General features: G+C 31.4%; 5 protein-coding genes across 13 annotated transcripts in view; 3 read left to right on the forward strand and 2 right to left on the reverse strand.

The window, feature by feature from the left end:
- Nucleotides 1-8,404, reverse strand: part of CycG (cyclin G) — a 29,676-nt gene extending 21,272 nt beyond the window's left edge. Inside the window, exon 1 of one of the 2 annotated variants that reach the window (XM_014233398.3) lies at nucleotides 8,248-8,404. The gene's annotated coding sequence lies outside the window, so the exon portion shown is untranslated. Of the gene's footprint in view, nucleotides 1-3,149; nucleotides 3,902-8,247 lie in introns of those variants that run through there. The other variant, XM_070111577.1, reaches the window with a different exon arrangement.
- A 595-nt stretch (nucleotides 8,405-8,999) lies between these two features.
- Cks85A (Cyclin-dependent kinase subunit 85A) lies at nucleotides 9,000-10,061 on the reverse strand. Its single transcript, XM_014233395.3, has 2 exons — nucleotides 9,755-10,061; nucleotides 9,000-9,664 (listed from the first exon to the last, which is right to left on the reverse strand). The coding sequence occupies exons 1-2, from the start codon at nucleotides 9,811-9,813 to the stop codon at nucleotides 9,373-9,375; spliced, it is 351 nt and encodes a 116-aa protein (XP_014088870.1). The 5' UTR covers nucleotides 9,814-10,061; the 3' UTR covers nucleotides 9,000-9,372.
- A 1,121-nt stretch (nucleotides 10,062-11,182) lies between these two features.
- TMEM216 (Transmembrane protein 216) lies at nucleotides 11,183-18,358 on the forward strand. 8 transcript variants are annotated; one of them, XM_014233449.3, is made up of 4 exons: nucleotides 11,183-11,309; nucleotides 13,219-13,889; nucleotides 14,979-15,683; nucleotides 18,246-18,358. In XM_014233449.3, exons 2-3 carry the CDS (start codon nucleotides 13,673-13,675, stop codon nucleotides 15,170-15,172), a joined length of 411 nt encoding a protein of 136 aa, XP_014088924.2. In that variant the 5' UTR covers nucleotides 11,183-11,309; nucleotides 13,219-13,672; the 3' UTR covers nucleotides 15,173-15,683; nucleotides 18,246-18,358. The 8 variants fall into 8 exon arrangements, with proteins under 8 accessions (XP_014088924.2, XP_014088928.2, XP_069967704.1 ...); XM_014233453.3 differs by lacking the exon at nucleotides 11,183-11,309 and adding an exon at nucleotides 11,445-11,555; XM_070111603.1 differs by lacking the exon at nucleotides 11,183-11,309 and adding an exon at nucleotides 11,460-11,548.
- LOC106616664 (transmembrane protein 216) lies at nucleotides 16,927-21,317 on the forward strand. Its single transcript, XM_014233448.3, has 2 exons — nucleotides 16,927-17,529; nucleotides 18,246-21,317. The coding sequence occupies exons 1-2, from the start codon at nucleotides 17,271-17,273 to the stop codon at nucleotides 18,437-18,439; spliced, it is 453 nt and encodes a 150-aa protein (XP_014088923.1). The 5' UTR covers nucleotides 16,927-17,270; the 3' UTR covers nucleotides 18,440-21,317.
- Nucleotides 21,318-21,572: 255 nt separating this feature from the next.
- Nucleotides 21,573-23,063, forward strand: LOC106616663 (uncharacterized). The gene is made up of 2 exons (XM_014233447.3): nucleotides 21,573-21,725; nucleotides 21,786-23,063. The coding sequence occupies exons 1-2, from the start codon at nucleotides 21,698-21,700 to the stop codon at nucleotides 22,895-22,897; spliced, it is 1,140 nt and encodes a 379-aa protein (XP_014088922.3). The 5' UTR covers nucleotides 21,573-21,697; the 3' UTR covers nucleotides 22,898-23,063.
- Nucleotides 23,064-23,139: the final 76 nt, after the last annotated feature.

A 23,139-nucleotide genomic window follows, 5' to 3' on the forward strand; every position in this document is an offset into this window, starting at 1 on the left:
TCAAGCACTAAACACGCCAGAGACATTAAATTTTATCTCTGAGATGGTATAAGATGACTTTATAGGAACAGCGTTCAAAATTAGACAGTGGGCGTGGCACAGCCCACTTTTAGGTGAAAACCCATATCTTGAGATCTGCTTAACCGATTTCAACCAAATTCGGTGCGTAACGTTCTTTTCATGTTTCTATGTCATAGTGCGAAAATGGGCGAAATCGGACTACAACCACGCTTACTTCCCATGTAACACCATTTTCAATTCCATCTGATTCTTTCGCTTTCCACTATGCAAATCAGGTAACAATGATTATATCGAGGTAAAACTTTGCGTGAATAATGCAATTAAAGTATGCCACCTTGCGGCCAAAAATTGTCTAAATCGAACCAAAACTGTTCAAACCCCTAAGTACTAACTATGTGGACCCCAGTGCCTATAGTTGACCTTCTACCGAAAATATCAGTCAATCCACAAAGAAATCTCAAACGAGTATACCATTTGACTTTGCGAGAGTATAAAATGTTCGGTTACATCCGAACTTAGGCCTTCCTTACTTGTTATTGTATATACTCGTGTATGTATACATATAATTTAAAGGAGGAAGACTTTAACTCGAGCTGCATTCAAAGCATTATTTTGAGTAGCGTTTGTTTGTGTATAGACATGAAGCATGTGCACAACATGTTTATAAACAATAAACAAAATGTATTTATAAACAATGAAACCTGTAAAATGAGTTGAAGTATAAATAATGTCGGAGTAAAGAGAATATATGAAAATAAATGTATAATGTATGTAGATGGAATAATACTTAAATTAATTTTTTAGAGATTACTTTTTGTGCATTTTTATTATTCAAAAACAAAAAAAAAATTAGTCGCCTCTTCTGTGGCGTCATATAAGCTTTAAGATTCAGAATAAGAGACGCAAAAAATATAAAAAGACTTTGTCATCGTCTTGCAAAATATTTGGTATACACAATTTATTTTGCTATGAAACTTAGCAAATGCAGCAAGTTGGTAAACAAACAAAAATGCATAACAAGTAGAGCAAAACAGAAATGGACAAAGGTAAATATAAATAACGTAGAAAATAGATTGTACTACGAAATCAAACATAAAAACGTATATTCATGGAAGGTAAACAAATATTATCAAATCAAAAGAAACATTTATAATTTCAAAATAACCTTCAAAAATAATTGAAATACACACGAGACATAGCAGTGCACTGTTAAGCGACTCATGCACAAGCTCGTGACCAAGTTTGTTAACATTTTGAAGTAGTGATAACGAAGTTTCAAATCGCGTGTAATGTGGGTCACTCTTATGACATATTACAACGTTACAGCAGTGAGTACTACTCATAAATCTGCTTATCATATGTATGTATATAAGTACATAGTCGGTGTGATGAAAAGTCGCTATCAAAAATATAGAAGCATATAAAACTATAAAAAATCGACCTAACCACACTTTTTCGCTTAACGAATGTAAAAAGCTTAAAACTACATCTAACAAAATAAAAAGTTCTATGAACAAACTTAAGGGTGTGTACTTATGTACATGTTACATACATATGTAGAAAGAACACTTTTGTACATACGTAAGTGTACTACTTAAAAAACATACATAAAATTGTCTGTATTTAGAGATTGGCTGACGCAATTCAAATACGAAACTTGAATAAACTTTTTTCTATAGTTTTGTATATTTTAGATTTTATGGTTTGGCTGTGTGTGTGTGTGCATAAGTAGCGCACGCGAATATACATAATATACTGAAATAAATATAAACAAATACAAAGAAAACCAAATTTCTATACAACATTAAAAAAATGTACACAGTTTATAAATGTATATGACGCTGAAAACAGCAACGGCAGAAGCGGAAGGCAACTGAAACAGCTGGTAAGAAACTGCTTGAAAAGTAAATCAAACAAAGAAACTCAGAGGTGGAACAAAATGGCAAACAGACTGTATATTGGTAATGTTGGTGCGAAACATGATGAACAATGAGATTAACAGCAGTTGCTTTTTGCAGTGGTAGTGGTGATTTTTCGTGAAACAAGTGGGAGTGAAATTTGAAAAAGAAGTAGAAAATTGTAATCTTTTAGTAACCTGCAGAAATTAAGTTTTTTTTTTTTGCTTTTAAAAATTAATTCATATTTTATAACTTTTTGAAAATGTTTGCTTTTGACGACAATTCAAAGTCAGTCAACAAACTGTTACTACAAAATAATTTGCAAAATTTTGAAGCATACGAAATGTCACCTTGAATCAGATTTTCTTGCTTAAAGTCAAAGCTTATAGAAAAGTGAGTTCGTTTCGCGAAATTTATCAGCCAATTATGTAAAAACTTTTCACAAATAGCAATCCAGTATTCTAGCTATCAAAAATTCATATACAGACTGCCTCAAAAGCTGCGAAACTTATGGGCCAAGGCTAAATAGGAATTATTTAGCAAAAAAAATGGGGCACATACTCGTATGTTCTGCAAACTTTTATAAGATATAAAATAATTTTTATTTGCAACTAAACAAATACATTTCTAACTTCTTTGCGTTTTATATGTGTTGTTATTGAAACTCAGCTGTGAACGCACTGACAGCTGGAACAAATACAATACCAATGCATGCAAATGCACACCTACAACACACTGTTACAATATTAGGGCGCGCACTGCGCTACCACCTCACCTACAAATGCCAGTATACAAAACTGTATTCTGTAGAAACTTTTGCTGGAGCTTCTTCATTTACTATTTTATTTATTTAATTGATATTTTTGGAAGTTTATTTATTAAGTACAGAGTTAGAGCTTTTCTTTATTGCTAATTAAAACTAATTTTAATCGGAGCGAGTAAATTACCTATATACATATCTACATATGTAAGTAGATGTGTCAAATACACAGATACACAAATAGATATGCCGTTAAAAGTTAAAATTTGCTATGCAAATTTTTCAAAATGTAGAGAAGTTTCTTGAAGAAATATAGAGGAAATACAGCTACACAAGTTCAAAAAGATTGGCGAATTTGTAGACAACATTTTTGAGCTTTGCACTTTTAACAAAATCGTATGTATAAATAGACGTATGTATGTATATAGTAATATTAGCAAATAAAGTATAGTTCACTGAAGTATGCTTACATTTTGACAGCCATTTTGGTTTATGTTGCGCAGGAATGTTGTATCAGTTAAGATTTTATTTAAATGTGTAGAAAAAATTTCGCTATTGCACTAAAAAAAACTTGTTGGTACTTATTGTAACGTTGTTTGTGTTACTTAACATTTAATTTACGTTTGTTATTAGTCTAAGAGCTCTCTGTTTTTTTTCTACCACTAATTTGTACTTTTACAAAGTTATCACAAAAATTTCAACTTTCGCAAAAAAATACGAGTGACGAAATGCAATTGTTTTAAAAGAAAAATATATATTTTCTTGGTGTTTTACTTTTGCGGAATTTAGTTTTCCCTCACCGTCCAGTTCTTTCAATATGGTTGGTGAAACAAAGAATTTTTTATTTTCTTGCTTCACGAAGACATCTTGGTTGTGTTTTTATTACTGTCGTTTTACAACAACTTATTTTCTTACACAATAAAGTTTTTTTTGGAGTTATCGATTTTTCATGATAACTTGCTCATATTGCAAATGAATGTTCAAAATTACAAAGCCATTTTCATTGTTTACAAAGCTTTATATAGTATGTTGCTTAATACGGCTTTAAAACATTTTAAAATGTTTAAAATCATTAATTTTTATTTAGTTATTTTATTTTGTTAAATGCTTAGACACTTTGCTACAGTTTGATTTCACGTTACACATAATACATAAACTACAGGCAGATTACAAAAAACTGTTGGTACTTTATTCAATTGTTGCCAAACATAAACTAAATCAGCTTGAGCCAGAGCCTACCCTGTCACATAGTTGCAGCCAGTCACAAATTGATTTCGCACCGAACGAACCGAAAACGAAATCATCTGGCCATGGGCTATACACAAACAAAGGCCATTCGGGTGCGTAGAAACCAGTGCTCGTATTTGTGCTGCCATAAAGCGCGAATTAATTCACAAAGAGTAAATAATGTTGACAAAATTTTGTTTGTTCTCAAACTTTTAGATGATTTCAAAAGTTATTCTAAAGTCATCGAAAGCTCAGTTCCAGTCTACTTTAATTTGCGCCTAAATTATGTTTAATGAAAGGTTATCTATAGCCGTATTGGTAAGATTAAAAACTTGGAAATTACTGGTAATTACCGATTTGTTAAGTTTACTTGAAAATAAGAGTGAAGTTAGATAATTTTCAACAAGCTGAAAGTTAAGGAATATTTTCGAAATATGATTAAAAATAACAGTACTAAGATCCTCAGCGTTCAGATACGTGAAAAAAAGTACTCGAGGTCACAGGTCAAAAACATTTTGCTATTTTGCGTCAAAATGTTACTTTGGACAAAAATTGTAGATCAAAAAAGTATCTTTAAAAATGTCTGAATAATTTTTTCCTAAAAGCCACCATATCCGAGATATAAAGATTCTAGAAGTTGTAAAAAATGTACCGCTAAGCACACTACATCATAGCTAACGTAAAATCGCATATAACAACTTTATGTAACCTTGAATGTCTATATTGACCAGATTAAGTGGTTGGGACCAGATTGATGCCTTGCATTAACGCAGATTTGAGACCGCTCCGAAGTTATAAATTATTTAATTAAGCTATTAGATGTGGCAACACTGAGAAGTATACATCTATAGAAACTTTTTGGTATACTATGCCGAGGTTTCACGACGCAAAGTGAAATCCATTGTACAAACATATGAGTAAACAATACATATACATTTATATGTATTCATTCTACTGTGTGTAGGCAAGCTACAAAAACAACTGTACATAGCCAGAATTGACTGACGGTGGACAGGCAACGAAAATAACACACACACACAATGATATTTTGAATTGTTTCATCCATCCCCGTACTAACCATCTACAATACAATTTTTATCGGTGTGTATTTTAGCTCAGTGTTTGTATTCGCCTACTCCGCGTATCTGCGCTGGTATTTGTTAAGGTGAAATGGGTGTGGAACGAACCGGAACGGTACAAAATAAACATGGCTGCCCTTTTCTCATGAGATCGCGTTTACATGGGGACTCTTTTGTCGCTCATCATCGACAAATTCACTCACGAGCGAAAAAGAGTCTAAAAACTCGAGACACTTAGAGCGTATTGTATTATATTGTGTCACATTTTGCTGGCAAGGAATTACAATGCATGTGATAGACATATATATATTCATTTGAAATCAAGCGCTGTTGCAACCATGAAAAGAATTTCAAAATGAAAAGAAATGCTGAAAAGGGTAGCAGCGAGCTGTTACGAACAAGAACCCTAGCACGAACGGCACAGCCCCTACGTCTTTCCTCGTACTTCTCTCGCCTACAAAAAACCGGTTTGGGCGACAAAAGAGTTCGTGTGTGAACTGGCACTTACTTGTTTATTATGCCAATGTTCAGGCTTCCCAAACAACGGAATGTAATGACAATGGAACATACTAAAGTCGTACTAAATTGATTGTTGATAAGCAAGTTGGTCTCAATGTACTGAACAAAAATTAAATATGTGTTGCATGTACACATAATATAAATATAAATATGTATGTTGAAATATTGAATTATATCATGTAAATAAAAATAAATATATAAACTTTCAATATACATATGTATGCATGTACACATATGTATGTACAAATATATATTAAATGATTTTAACATTTCAATATTCATCTACACTCTCATACTAGATTTCTTCCCTAAATATGCAAATTTACTTTATATGTCAACATCCACAAGCTTCAGGAAAAAGATTGTCATGTACATATGTATGTGTATTCAGGTAAATACTGGTTAGAAATAACCTTTTTAAGCAATATTTAGTGTTTAAAAAATTTATTTACATAAGTAAATCTTGAAAATAAACAAAATGAAGAATTTTGATTAGCATTTTCATAATTTTTATGTGAAGCAAACCGAAAAAAATAAGCTCTGACCGACAAGAAATAAGTATAATATATTAAAACGGAACAACTACGGAACACTATTCAATTAGAATTCTTTTCTGATGCTAGCATAATCAGCTTATCTGATGCGGTTAAGTATGAAGAATATTCGATATACAAAAATAAATAGTTCGCAAATCAAGTCAAAACTGGTTTCAGAAATTTCGTAAACATTAGCTACAAATGTAGATACATATATATTAATTCATACATGTAAGTATATAATATGTGTGCATATCGTGCGACAATTGAAACGATAAAAAGGTTGATCTGTTTGAAGGAGGAATCACAGCAAGAAAACAAGAGCAAGTATTATCTCAATTGGCATCAGAGTCTCTATATAACTATTGCATTAAGAGACATATCGGAAGTTTATCTGCATACATACATACATAAGTATGTAAGTATGTATTTATTTATTTGTTCATTGGTTAACATTGTTTGGTTGACAACTTGAAATACCTTTAGTTAATTTGATTAATTGTATCGGTCAACCAATTGTGTTGTAAAAATAAGGGGGTAATATACATACATAAGTGGAAATTGAACTATATTTCAAGAAGGTTAATTGAAATTTGAATACCGCAGCATCTGTAACATATGTATGTATGTGCATAGATGCTGGTATTGTAAACATCGGTCTATATAATAAAAAAAAACAACAATATTTTAGAATTATCAGAGTTATAACTAAGTACGTATATGTACATATATAAAATGTAAACAAACTATAGTTGATACAGGGTGAACATTGTAAAATATTATGCTCATTTATGCGTAATGCCTAGTTTTCACTTGCTAATATTTGACGTCAAATGCTGTCAAACTGTTGAAAAAGGGGTGGTCATTTGGTGTCTTTCAGTCTTTTTCAGTTTCAAATATGGAAAATGTCCCAGCTTCAGAATTTGTGTGAAGCACCAGCGGAGCAAGAAGACGGGTGAAAAAATGAAAGAGAAGTCGACAATGGAAGAAACGGAGCGGATTATTCAAGAAGTTGAATTGAAGTTGATCAAACTGCACGTCTTATGCACTATATGGCAGTTTGTAGTTTTTTCCCCAATAGAAAAACACACATCAGGCTCGAGAAGTTATCGCTTGTGGCTATAATGTAGTGTTACCGCCAGTCTTTCTGAGAAACCAGTTTGAATCGAAGTGTGGTGTAAAATCCACAGGTGGAACGATTCTTAAGCATGGTCCAATTCACCACAATCGTTACAATACATAGCGTCGCAGTTGCTATCGCAATTTTTCTATTTATAGTCGTCATCTATAGCCAACCAAAAATTAACGAGTTTTTGAAATGCGCTGCTTTATCGACATTTGGTCAGTTTTTTATTGCGATGAAATCGCATTTGACATGATCAAGCATAAGCGTAAACTTTTATGTGCTTTACACCATGAACTCAACTTCCTTGAAGACTAAAAATTGGAGTACTTTTTTAGTTTACATTTTTATTAGATATTGATTTATGCAATACACTTTTTATGTATAAAACACAATTATTTCACAGGTTAATGAAATTTAAAAAAAAAACGAGAAACATTGCTTTTGTTGTTATATTTTAGTCATAATTTAACACGTAAAGAATAGAAGTATGGAGAAAGCTAGTGAAATATTTTCTCTCATCAAATGTAATCTTATTTTGGTATATACTGTATTATTACACATTAAGAGGATATCCTAAAAAAACTCTTTAATTGTTTTTGCATCATCCATGAGACACGAAAAAGCCGAAAAACCTATAGTAATACTATACTTATTAGCGCCTGTTGCTATGTGCTCGACTCGCATTTCCGCACTCACTCGCTGGGTTGTCACGATCAACCACTACTTCATTCACGCACACTGCTACATAAAATACTGTGTAGACATAAAAACTGTAAATGACGTATTTTCATTTCTAATTCCTTATAGCATTACTATATACTTATAACATAAATTCCTATCTGAAGTGTAAAATATCTAGTACAACACACCCATGTCCTGCCATTACCCTTATGTTGCATTCCTTTCTAATCTTATTGGATTTCAATAAAAATTATTCGACATTAGGTTACATCGTGGGCACCTCGTAGTATGTTACTCATGCAAATATACAACCTACTCGCATATTGACGCCGTTTAATCCACATAATCTACGTTGATTATCAGTTAATATTCTTATGTATATAATTAAAGAATTACTTACCCGGATGCTTCTGCAAGTTGAGTCAGTTTTTGCTCTTTTTTATTTGTCCAGGACAGAAGAAAAATATTTCAACACGAATCGAACAAGAATTGTGACATGGAAATTTTTCGATTTTTCTTTCTTGACAATTGGCACTATACCGCCGGCCGTGCGAAGTTGGTTGCTGTGTGAAATGTCAAATTCTAGTAGAATATTCGGTTTCGAAAAAGTTAAAGGTAGAAGTATGTACTAAATACGACAGTGCCATCTATTTTAGAATTTTGTATTAACTTAATTAGTTATTTAAGCACTATTTATGTTCTGTAATATTTCAAAAACACATTTTTAAAACTTACCGGTGAAGGTGTATCGAAAGCAAATAACATATGCTCTTGGTTTAAAATTTAGAAAAGCGTCACTGTTAACTGGCGCTGTTGTAAGGTCCCAGAAAATATTTCAACTAATTTTATGAGGGGAATATCATAACTTTAGCAGAGAACATACAATTGTTGTTGTATGTTATCTGGTTTAGGTCATTTTTCTCAATGTCTAATTAAGCGCTTAATCAGAACTTTAACGGCAAAGTTTTTCGTGTTCACAGTGCAAATTTTGTAAACTGCTTTCGCCACGCGTTCACAATAATCGATCTATCTGTTTGTCAGCTAACCACAACTTTGTGGAAACGGTTCTGTTAGTTAAGGTCATTTATTGAATGGAAAAGTTAAGGAATAGTTGAGATTAATACTTTCTATGTAAAAATAAAAGAAGTTGGATTTTCATTGTGTCATATAAAAAACCTTTAATTCATCGCAGCAATAAAACCTTAATTCTAATGTTTTTTTATTTGCTTTTTTCATATTATATATGTTTGCTTGAATATTTCTCTTTTGTGTTCAACAATGTCAATATATAGATATATAGTCTATTCACAGATCAATGTGTAATACATATTTATTAAATTAAATAAAATTCTTTGATTTCTAACGCTGAGTAATTCATGCATTTTCAATGGATTATTACATCTTTTCACAAATGATTAAAATTAAAAATAATATAAAAAAACTTATATATTAAAATCTTACAGGCCTTAATGTTTTGAACTGTGGTGTGTGTCTATCATTCCTATGTTATGTAGAAACACTTATATTATCCATGTACTGATACATTATTGTTAGCGTTCATCTGTTTCTGTTGTGCTGCAGGTTGTTCTTTATTTGTATTGTTTATGGCAACAGAATTATTGATGTTAATATTCGTACCAGATTCTGGAATATCTGTTCGTGGTCTTCGGAAGAGTATTACATGAGGTTCAGGCGCGTGGATCATGTAGTGCACCCAACCTGGACTCTGCTGCACACCTAAATTTCGCCATTCAGTTTCACTCATTAAATGAGACTTTGGTACCAGCTTTGTTAAATCCGGCGGCAGAATAACGTGTCTAAATGAATATTATATTTACATCAATGCACTTCATTTTGGAAAAGTGAAACTCAACCAAACTAGCCACACCAAAGGGATTCAAACAAACCTGTATTCGTAAATGGCATCAAAGTACTTTTCCGAGTATTGTATTTGATCTGCAGGCATTTTATTTCTTAAATATCTCCAACTACGTCGACACACTGAAATATAGTGTAATTATTTTACACCTAAATGTATATTTCCAAATTGCAAATTGCGTCCTTTGTTTTTACGTAGAATATTTAGAAATATTCATTTGTCAATGCTTCTTCTTATACGAGAGATAGTCACGGAGATAAAAAACAGAGATGCTATAAAGTGTGCACATGTCACTTGAATAAATAACGATAACTGTGTTATACCATACCAATACCAGAGAATGTAGATTATATTATACATTCTCTGCCAATACTTTAAGATATGTATAATAGTAATTCATATATTTACCAAATTAAACGTAATAACAGAACAAAACATTACATAATTATGTTAAATTCAGTATTCAACCCAATATAAAGTTTAATATATAAACTTTTACTTACAACATAATATGACGCTCACATAAGTCTTAACTTTTATTCCAATTCTTACAGATATTTTACCTGTAACGACGAAATGGTAATGAGTTTTGAAAATGTTTAGAAATACATTTGGACACTTAATGGGTATGCTGAAAACAATTAATGTGTCTCGTTCTCTGTCTGTGATTAATTCCTTGATGTTCAATGTAAAAATGAAAATTGAGAAACGGAAGCGGATTTCAAACTAATTTCCTCTTGGATATATTTTTTACCTTATACTTACTCTTGCAATAAGCAGCTTTGCCTAATTACTGCAAATATCTGACTTTTTCGTACATATTATTTATAATATTTTTAGTTTATTTAGTTATTTAGTTTATAATATATTTAGTAGTTTAGTGATGATTATGAAAATATAGTTGACAGGCGCCAAAAATACCCAAGGAAAATACGAAGTAAAACTAAAACAAAATCATGATAAATCTTTGATAAGCGTCAAATACGGAAAAGGAATTATAATGGAAAAGCATTCAAAGGCTGAGGAACAACAAAACACGGAATAATGGCACAACACCGTATACAATGAACTATCAACCTACACATGTATACTTCTGACTAAAACGAGTACTCGTTTTCTGGCCTGAATATGTAAGGAGTAAATGGTGAAAGCGAACGAGCGAGTTGTGGGTGGATGGTGAGAGTTGTCGAGGTAGAAACGACGATGGAACGGAAAATAAATGAATTTTCAGTTGTTTCTTGTTATAGTTCTCTCCATACACCGACAATTATATTTTACATTTTCATTCAATGCAAAATGCGTTACTCCTAAACATATTTACTGTGTACATATGTATGTATATTGGGAGTATATAATCATCTGTGCTTTTATACTTGTATATGTACATATTTATTATACGTACGAATAGATATGTACTTACATATGTATGTTTATGGATGGAAATATGTATTGGGTTAAGTAAAAAAAGGCAGCAAGGCAGGCAGGCTGTCAAAGCCATACACAGCCGAGCGCGTATAAGGCACGGAGAAATAGTATACGCGCAGCAGGAAAAATTAACACAAGCGAATGAAAATACAAATACTGTACATATAATCAAAGCAAAAATATTCGCAATTTTGCAATAAATATAATAGAGAATTAGATATCTACTCTGCGAACCAAAGTCAAATTAAGCAGTTATTTGACAAATTTAATTTTTTATCTATTCCATTTCAAAGCTTTTTATAGTTGGAAATTTGTAAAAAAGTGGAACAGTGTACAAAAATAGATGAAACTCGTGTTCATAATATTGAAAATTTAGTGAACTAATAAATAAAAATATGTATAGCGTAAACACAAATAAAATATTATTTAAATATGAAATGTGAAATCTTAATTATAAATGAGAACATTATGCTACTAAAATATTCCAAAAGCGCTGCATTTGCACGAATATATGTTATACATATGTATATAGCAAAGAAACCAGCGTGATGTACATACATATATACACGTAGTAATGTAGTTATATATATATGTATATAAAGGACCATTAATTGAAGTTATGCAAAATTATAATATGCAATATAAATAATTGCAATGCTTCTTAGCACTTATTAAAGTGCATTCCTAAATACCTGACAGTACATTAATGAGATAGTGTTAAGCAAAAGGATAATGTGACACAATTCAAACAAGCTGCAGGCGAAAAGAATTGTATTATGCAAACTCGAGAAATATTAACGAATCTGCTATTGTTATTTTCGTCGTTTTATATTATTCGCTAAAAGTGAAAAATGATAAAGATTTGGTTTAGTGCTCGAATTTCCGCAATGGATTCATACAGCTTCAGTTCACATTTCTAAGTTTCCAGTAAAACGATGCATACAATAATTTAAATGAAGCTACATATATGTACACAAGTATGCTTGTGTATAGAAATAAATACTGTAATTGCCAAAAATGTGATGTGCACGACAGAAACAATAATCTTCTTAAGTGCCACATTTTAATTTAATCATCTTCGTTAAGGCCAAACTCGCTTTATTGTTTCCCTCTACTTTATCTGTATCGGTGATATGAGCATATTCCTCTTCTTTGAATCGTTTAGGCTATTTCGTCTGCCATAATTTTCTTTTATTTGTGTTTTGGTTTGATTTTCTTCAGAATTTTTCCGTTTACCTCGTTCGCAGAAATAAATTAAGTAATGGTCAAAATAGAAAAGTAATAAGCAAATAATGAAATAAATCGAAGCAATGTCTTAAAAATAGAATTTAAGTAAAAGCAAGTTAACACTTTAAAAAAAACGTATGTATTTTGAAAGAATCAAGAAGGAAAACAGTTATAAAAGAAAGTGAAAATCGCTATTCATAACATTTAGTTACTAGAAATTCAGGGCGTTGTATCTATAGTTAATAAAATCGCCTGAAAACAAATATATTGAGCATACGGACAACTGAAAATGAGAAATGTACAATAACGGTAACACCAACATGGAAACAACAGTAACAAAATGAAAACGAGCAGTAGGCAAATCGTTAACGATAAACGAATTAAACATTGCTGTTTGTTCAATGTGCACACACATACGACCGCATTTTTATCCACTTCATACCATTTAACCTTCTGCTCCAAATAATTAACCCAACCGTTTTTTTTTACTGCTAAGCATTAAACAAAAGTACACAGCGATCCTTGATGACAGGTAGGAAGATACAACGATAGAAATTACCGCCAACCAAATACATAAACGAGTAGGGTCAAGTTAAAGCAATTTAAAACTTTTTTTTGTATACTACATTAACATTATAAATTCCGTACGTTCTTATCTACCGATCGAGTATGTTTTCGATTTCTAGGTCATTATCGGATTTAATTGCATTGAAATGTGACTATAACGCATAACAACACAAAACAAAAGCAGAAATATTATAGAAGTCCTTATAGGAGCATATATAACACAGTTTCTAGTTATCGCGCTAACACAAGACTTTAACGTTTTTATAACCTTAGGTAAGACATCACAATGTAACAATATGTATCACCTATAAGGGCTTGTCTAAAAACATGACTACACTGTAAATTAGAAACTACATAAAAAGTGAGAGTGAATGCTCAGAAAATAGAGAGCTGAACAAATAACTTACAAGCAACAGAACCAAAACAACCAATAGTTCAACAATCAATATCCGACCAATCGGTTCATATATTACCAAAGTCTAAACACATTAACTATCATTAGCTGTGTCAGCAGCCAGCCGCCAACTAAGCCATCTACACTATTGCCGTCAGCCCGCCGCCAAAAAAAAAAACCAAACACACAAAGACACAACAACAGAGGTTAGGGTTATATTAACTAGTCAAGTTTGCAAAACGCTTTAGCCAATCAAGCTTATCTAGCAAACAACTAACCCGCCCAGGAAACAACACAATTCGGCGCCAAACGCGGTGACGTACTCTTATTAAAATGAATGCCAGTCTCATTTATGAAATCCTCATGTATTTGAATTCATTTTACTTTGGAATGTACGCCATATTTGAGATTGGTGTCGGTGTACTGAAGGCAATCGGATTAAATTATACTATGCAAGAGTTGACGCGAGAAGGGTGCATATTACTCGCATTGTGCATAGTAGAAACAATACGAATTGTACTAGGTCGGAAGAGCAGTTTAAGCGATCGAGGTATGTACTAAAAATCGTTGCCACTTGTTTTTCACAACTATTAAAATTTCAGCATTTAGTGCACATATGTATGTATGTGTGTGATTTGCATTGTTTATTTGCCTACACTGTAAACAAAACATGCCTCGTAACTTTAAACCCTGCAGGGCAATTTCACACTAATGCTATACATTTTTTCTAACATTAACCGCTCCAAGCTAAACAATAACATATCTACGAGAAGTGTGATATATGTATATACATATCTACTATAGCATCTATACTACGGCTATAATGTAACTTTCGTATAGAATTAACTCAAATAAAGAATTAAATAAATTTTTTTTACGTATTATATTTTATTAACTACATCTAATGGTTTTAGACCTATATTATGTCATTCAAATCAATTTCCTATAGGACAAACAATTTGTAGCTATATACATAAATACGCACGTGCCCAATGTTAGCACAAATTTGCATATGGGTTAAGAATTTCAATAAAGACAACACGCCAATTATTTTATTAGTTATATCTTCATTTAATATACGAATATAGGTATAATAAAAAGTATTGATAAAAATATTTTCCCATAATTTGTTATTGAATTAGCTCACTTTTAATTATAACATGGGAGAGATAAAAAAAACTGTAATTTAAGTAGTACCATTGAAAAGCCTAGCCATAGCATCCCACAAGTGCAATATGAGATAAAGTAGGGACAATAATTGGTAGTATAGCAACCTTTCGCAGTGCCGCAAGAACGCATTATGTCTGGAAGACACTGCACACACTATACGTGCATATAAGGGTGACCCTTGAGTATAGCAAGCAAATTCTAAATACGTAGTGCCACTATTCTAATAAAACCGAAGATGCGATGGAAAAAAGAAATACAATTTTGATTTGCTATACATACATAAGTATATTCAAGAATCGATTGAAACGAAGAGACCGAAGGAAATAGTAAATTATATAGTATTGCTTACACGTATCAACCTAATGGTCAGAGTTTATACAAATATAAACATGTACATACATACATATGTATATACGAATGAATGACATTTATAAATTTTAATAAATTTATTTTTCTTTTCCACTTGTAGGCTGGCAAGCAACAGCATCCGTAATATTAACACTGCCCAGTCTTGCTCTTGTTATCTATATATGTCTTTTTCAAACCTACGTTCTCAAACTCGAATTGATTCTGAGTGCCTTAATGATAGCCCTCCAAGGTGCTGAACTAGTGTATGCCTGTGTCTTCATTTGTACCATGTTTGGCGATGTTACGTATACCTAGCAGTCGATAAGAATTTACATTAAACTTGTAAAGATGAACTTGGAACTTTAATGGTACTGATACAAGAATAAGGACGTTTTTACTTCGAAATCGAAAACACACATAACGAACGAAAGTTAAATTTCAGCCAACTTTTAGAGAAAAGCGCACATGGTTATCGTTAATCTCCATGGTCAAAATTGCAACAACAACAGTGATGCATTTCACCAAAACCAATAATACACAATTTCAGAAAAGAAGCCAACTCAACTTGCCAGTAAGGCAACTAAGGCAACTACAACAAACACCATTCTTATTTATGTATGTATGCAGTGAAATGTAGTTCATGTGATTAATACCGAAAGATACCCGAAGCCAAAACTATGATTTATGAACCGAATCGAATTATTTCGAGACTTCGATATGGAAATATATAATATAATATAAATGCAGCGAATAAAAATGTTTTTTCCACGTCGAAACTATTTAGAACGAATGGACGAGTATTGTATTCCATACTTTATACTACCAGGTAAGTCTTCACCGCATTTTAGTGCACTTCCGCAAATATAAAATTAGTTTAGTTTTTATAAGGTTGTAACACTTAATTTGTGTTTCTGCTTTAAACACTTTTTTAAAATACTCAGGCAAAATCGTTGCGCCTAATTACAGAACGCGACATGTCACGAAAACCAAAACACACAAACTGAATTGAATAGATAGTATTCAATAGCTAGTTTGGCGCTAACTTGTGCAGATTTTAAGATTTTATATGCACTACTAAATTTGCTTCAGATACTTTATTAAAAATAGCAATCACCGCCATAGCTAGCGGCCAGTGAAAAAAGAGAAGAAAATCTCTACGTTAAACAAAACCAAAAGAACTGCTTGTAGAAAGGTAATGAACGCATAAGTTTGTGAGTGTGAGGTGTAATAATTATCTTAATTAGGTGCATAAGCAACAGATGCAGTCGCCTGCAGCTGTGCCTTTTAGCAGCGAGAAATTGCAATAAACTAAAGATTTTATGACTCCACGCACGTTTAGCTACATACATATAGATGTAGGCATACTTGTAAGCATATAAATATGTATAGATAATGATGTATATAATATTCCAGTGGCTTAATAAATCTATAAACACAACAATCAAAAACAAAAAATACAATCTAAACCATTAAAACAAGAAAATTGCATTCTAATTTTAATCGACTTCCTGAAAATCAGATTTTCAACTTCATTAATTAATTTGAAATATGAATTTCTTAAAAATATGCTTTTATTTAAGATCACACGTAGCCATTACTTGATTGAACCTAATAAAGAAAATAATTATTTACTAAAAACTTTCGCAATTTTTTATTAAATATTATTTCGAAGCTAGAACTCATTGAACAAATCAATTATAAAGCTTGTTATTTTAAATTTCTATGACATACGGTTATTTTAAAAAAATTGCAACTGTTGCTTCTTATCTGTTTCTATTTTCCATTCACTGAGACCAAATAACGCATTAGAAGCGTAGTCTTGAGCAAAATTCACGAGACTGTAGGGTAAATGAACGTCCTTGATGACGTTCCCTACGGAACTGTGCCAAAATCCCAAATGCAAGTACACTTACAAGAATGCATACCAACAAGCAAAGGTAATAATCTAGTGCCTGTTGCATGTACATACATATCTCATACACATACTTATTGTGAATTGTTATAGAGCGACATTGTCATCGCCGGGCGATACTGATACAATACGAGTACATAGCCAAAGGTACCGTCAATTGCACCGCTAACAATCTGTGCAACGCAAACATACCGTGGTCAGTCTATAAATACGCGTCGAGACATAAGTGCACGGTACGGGCGTGATGCTTCTACGCAACACATTTTGATTACCCAGAAGCAAGAGTTTTGAATTATTTGTCAAAAACGCCAGCATACGGTTTTTAGTTACAGTGCTATTTTTGTGGAGAAATTTCACCATTATTCTGGTCGGATTTGAATATTTTTTCAATATGAAACATGGCGAAAATGAAAAAACGCTGAATTCCACAAACTGATAGTGCTCAGTGCTTACACCGCCCAGAAGCGTTAGCAAAAACGATCCATGTAAATTTGTAACGAAATGCCACCGCCAAAGAAGCCACCGATTCATGTGCCAAAGAAAGCCAATCCTAGTCTTGGCTACGAAGTGCTAATTTATTTGAATTCCTTCTACTTCGGAATGTTTGCCTGCTGTGAACTGAGTATGGGGCTGCTAAAGGCCATCAATCTATCATATCCGAATCACGTTTTGGCACGTGATTCAGCTGTTGTGATTGGTTTATGCATTTTGGAGACTATACGCATCATACTCGGACGCAAGGGCTCTTTAGCTGATAAAAGTATGGGAATTATATTTACAGAAATCTCAAAACTATAAACAACACACTGTAGATATTATCTAATATTCTGTTTTATTACTTTTTGTGTTTAAACATTGTTTTTAGTTCTTTTTTAACCTCGTTTCCCCATAACCGTAATAGTTGCTTCAACAATTTTAATACACATACAAGAAACAAATAAATGCCATTTGTATGTATTGTATATGCAAATAGTAACTTATTATTATTAGCCTCGATCAAAGAAAATAGCTGTCTAGATATATAAGGCGTAGTAAAGGGTAACTGACATTTTTATATCTAAAGGGTTAGTACCTTTATTAATGTTCGTTTGAATTTTGATATGTCAATTAATGTGCGTTTGAAGGCTGTTTGTTAACGAGGTAATAGTTTGTTTGGCGATATCTAAATATTGGGTCAATGACTTCATGGCGAATACTGTGGCGATGACTCTCGTTTCGGCATTTTTTTTAAGTCTGCATGCGCTCCATTCCCAAATCATTAACCAAAAGGCCTTAATTCCGTTCCTGCAGTCAAGCACAAGAGAATATTTGAAAAAAATTATTTTTCCTATTTAATTTTCCAAGTATTAAATATGACCTAAAAAATTAGAATAATCTGACAGAAAAAATTTGTCAGTACTATCTATTGTAGATTAATTATTTTTGTCTCACAAATAATGTTGGATATATTTATATTGGATTTCTTTCTTTTTACAGGTTGGCAAGTTATTTTATCTGTTTTCCTAACAGTTCCATGCTTTTTCGGTGTCTCCTACATATTGCTTCTACAAGAATATAAACTACGTCTGGAATACGTACTCTGTACTTTACAGATCGGATTATATTTGACAGAAGTTTGGTATGCAATACTTTCATTTTTTTCATTATGTCGTCCAGTAACTTTCGAATAAAATTAGCCAAAGCAGTAAGATAAAATTTTCAAATATTAATGTAACAAAAGCAGATAACTAAGATTAAATTTGTAAATGTGAAGATTTTTCAGTGGTATTCAAGTAATGTAAAAAAGTGTAACATTATATTAATAAAAGAAAACAAAACACAAATCATAGCAATAAAATATACGAAAAAGAATTTTTAATGTAAGACAAAATGTAAAATTATGTATTATTGAAAATATGGAAATATAAAAAATATATATGTATGTATACAAACATATTAAACGCGAAGAATTGATATAAGAATTCTCAGACTTTTGAATACACCTTTTTATAGTACATACATTAATGTATAAAAACAAAACCTGTTACGTTTGTAAGTGAACAAAACAAAAAAAAATAGTGTAGTAGAAGTACACTTATTTAGACATAATATATAAATATGGCCTAAATATTTTTTGTCATAGAAATCATTGGATTATCAGTGTGTAGTTGGTTAATACACCAATAAATATTCATAAACTTTACAACGTAATGCAAAGGAACATACAAACAATCTGCTAAATTTCAGCATTAATATGAAAAAAACTAGCGGAAATTCAAGCTCATTCTAAAGCGTTAATATATATACATACATATGTATATGCATGCATCTACATGTATATATGCATATGTGTATGTTAACTATATGAACCAAATTCACATTTATTCTTAAGGACAAGCGAAGAAAAAATAAATAGCATTCTTAAAATTACACAAAGTTAAAATTTGTAAATAGGTATATTATCATACAAGTCTATATATACCTAAATACATATGTACATATATACATACATGTCTCGCATATACAGAAAATCTATATATACATATGTACAAATGTATATTTATTTACATATAATATTTAAAGCTCTAGTTATAGGTATTCATTCACAGGCACAAAATATTTCAGAATTACTCCTTTAGATATGCATTACTCGATTGTGATGTGTAAGTACATGCATACAATTGTACCCATCTTCAAAAGCATGTAAAAAAGTCTTTATTCGTCTTATATATTTGAGATATGTTCACTTGTAAAATTTTTATAACAGTAATTTTATATGTAACTGACAGCTAGTTGCTAGTTAAAGTTTTGGTTAAGCGCTTAACCATATATTGAGAAAGAATTAAGTGATTGGAAAATTAAGTGTGAAATTGCTGTTGGACCCGAGCCCTATATACATATACACAAACATATGTACAAATTATATTTTCACTTCCAATATAAACATGTGCGTTCATAAAATGTTTGAGAACAGTACTGAAAAGCTTTATCTGCGTGCAGGACATTTCGAAAAATCAACTGCAATAACACTTGTCCACGCAATCATATGTACATATATTTTTACTTACATTTGTATACATATATTTATACGCAAAAAACCACAAAAGTGTACCGAATTTCGAGTTTTTATAAATCACAATAGGTATAAACCTAACCAGTTAAATCAGAAACGTCAAATTTACACATGTATATAAGCATATACATTGTATTTTATTTTTTTAATAAAAAATTCTAAACAAAATTATTCTTATTATAAGTTCGAAGTATTGTTGCCCCCGTTAGAAAGGTTCTTACGGTTGATAACTCTTGTGCCAACATTGTAGATTGAAATGTTTTTTGACAATGCTAGGTGTTTATCAAAAATAGTTATAATGATGATTACAAGTATACTGGCAAATGATATTTTAAAAATATACTTTTCCAAGTAAAAACCTATACCACATGTGACTTATTTAATTATGGTTATATACAAATTTTTGAAGCTAATAAATCAAGCAGTTAAGAAATGGGATTGAAAATATTGGTTACTATATAAAGTGTTGTTGATTTAAAAAATTATAAGATTTTCATATTCAATCATATTGCTTTTAAGAAAATAAACATGGATCAACATATATATAAAATAATCAATAACCAAAAAGTGTCTATAAAATTTTGAAAAATATGAAAATGATAAAAAAATTTAGATCACAAGAGTTCTTTTTTTAAATTATAATAATTGTAAAATTTGAGGATGTACAAAATATTCATTTTACATTTATAAATCGGATAACATATGTATGTATGCACTTACACGTACTTTGATTCTGTGCATGCGAATATGTTCTGAAAATGGAAAATATTTAATTTATAAAGGAAGAACTAAAGAAATGTAATTATTTTATTGGCGATAAGCGCCGTATTTACTTTAAGATGAAATTATGCAGAAATAAGCCACAAAACGGTAAACACAAATCTTAATGATAGTGTAAATCTAAGACCTAACTGAGCAGTGTAAATTATAATAAAACTTATAACGCTATAAACAATACAGAATTTCCACATTAAATACATACATATGTATTGGAATACAATTTTTAGATAAAATTATTAATAAAAGTTTAATAAAATTATATGGTCAAATTAGTGAATTTTAATGATTTATATACCGGTGTTTATATTTTTGTTATATTGTAATGAACCTCAATGTAATGTAAACATACATATTATACATGCATACTAACATTAAATTGTAGATTATAATAGCTAATTTATGCGAAGAGACCAAACAATTTCAAATTACAATAAGGAACACACTCACAGACTCACAGACGGAAAATATAAGTCCAGAAAAATGCAGTCTGTACACCAGGTACTTATTTACATTATTTATGTATAAATGTAGGCATAAAAAACAATGCATTACTTATATAATGCACATACTCGTAAATATAGCCTATTTTTATTCAACTATACATATTTATGCATGAGTACTTGTGTGCACATACCTATGTACATGTATGTATAACGGCGTGGTGATTTGAATTAAAATTAAGAACTGGGAGTTCCCTTTACAAATTCAAATGGCAACTGATGCATTTTTATTTCAATAATTGACTTCATTTTGGATATAAATAAGCATTCAAGTAAGTATTTATGTATTTTGTATCAAAGATGTATTCAAAACGTCGCTAAACTCTCGATAATGAAAAGGGTTAAAGTTTAAGGAAACATAAATAATGATTTCTTAAATATGTGAACAGCTATTATTTGAAGCTACTATCAATTTGCTGCTTTTTTTAACAATGTATTGGAATTATTTTCAAATATTCCACAATTTTCTCATTTCATATTTTATTTAAACTTCAGGAAATCTAAATTATGAATATTCAGAATTTTTCTTAACATTTTACAAAATTCCAAAATTAACAAAAAAAATTAAATTAAGCTTATCTAAAATATCGTCCATCATGTACTCAAAATCTAGTGAGACCAACGGTAACAAGCGCACAATTTTTATGCAAAAACATTTTTAGAACCAAACTATTTACTTTTTAGGCGAAGAAACAAATGATAGCAGTCACGCTACTCATTTGAAAAACAAAACGAATTTGACTACCAGTTCTGTTGCAACAAGCACACAGAAGACTATCTGGTTACCTTCATCGGATGAAGAAACTTACCGTACAGTTGTGGTAAACTATCGATATGCCAAAATGGATAAGAACTATCCTCGTAACACCGGTGCAATATCAAAGAAAAAGCATTGGAATCGTATGACTGCCTCTTTGACCACCAAACAGAATAGCAATGAAGAGGAAGCGGAGTATGATGATGTTCCTAATTTGCGAAAGCTTTATGATTGCTCCAAAGAAGAATTATGTACATACCATACCCCAAAACCTTCATATGAGAATTTATCTACTCCATTTCATGAATCAGCCAAGGAAGCTATCAAATTGGAAGTTTATTGCTTGCCAGTAGAACAGGAAGCAATAGTGGAGGAACCGCAAGTAAACACAATTGAAGAAAATGAAATCAAATCAGGCACTTTAAAAGATAATACTTACGTTTATGATGAAACAAAATCGCAGGAGAGCTCAGAAGAATGCGTTGAGGAAAGAACCGATAACTCTTTAGACACAACCCAAATTACAGGAAATTATCCGTCATATTCCGATTTTGTATTTCTGGCTGACCGTGAAATTGGCGAAACACCAGACTTCGATGCGGACTATTGTTGTGCCATGACTAAGAATAAAATAGATGGCACTCAGCAGACTTGCATTATCAAAAACAATACAAGAGCAACACAAAAACCTGAACGAAATAATGAACAGTTGCAAACGATTAAGAAGTCTGGTAAACGCTCAAGTGCCCTCAATACACAAAACTGTGAAAATTGTTTAGAGCTTACGGTAGCAGAAATACCAATAGAAACTGGCAAGCAAAAGTCTGCACAAAATCAAGGTGGCTTCCGTCAGCGTCAACAGGAACTGCACCGATATCGCATTGCAGTGGAACAAAAACGTTTAGAATTACTAGAAGTAAAATTGCAACGGGAACGGGAGGAGATGTTGCGTGAGCAAATACTCTTCGAAAAGGAGATCGAATTCAAAACGTCACAGATAAGACAGCTTAACGATGATAAGATCGTTGACATATTGTGAGGTTATGTATGTTGCATCACTTTAAACCGGAAAAGTACGAACAGAAAAGGAAACGAAGGTAGTAAGCAAAAAATGAATTCAACGTTAATTACAGTTAATATATATCATTAGCAAAAAAGAAAAGATGTCAAATTTCACCAAATTACGATTGTTACAATTTTTTAAATAAATATCGTATACAAAATTTTACAACCAAAATATCTTTATAAAATTTTGTTTTATACAACAAATATTTCAGAACA

This window comes from Bactrocera oleae, chromosome 2 (genome assembly GCF_042242935.1).
Source record: "Bactrocera oleae isolate idBacOlea1 chromosome 2, idBacOlea1, whole genome shotgun sequence".
Taxonomy (NCBI): Eukaryota; Metazoa; Arthropoda; class Insecta; order Diptera; family Tephritidae; genus Bactrocera; species Bactrocera oleae.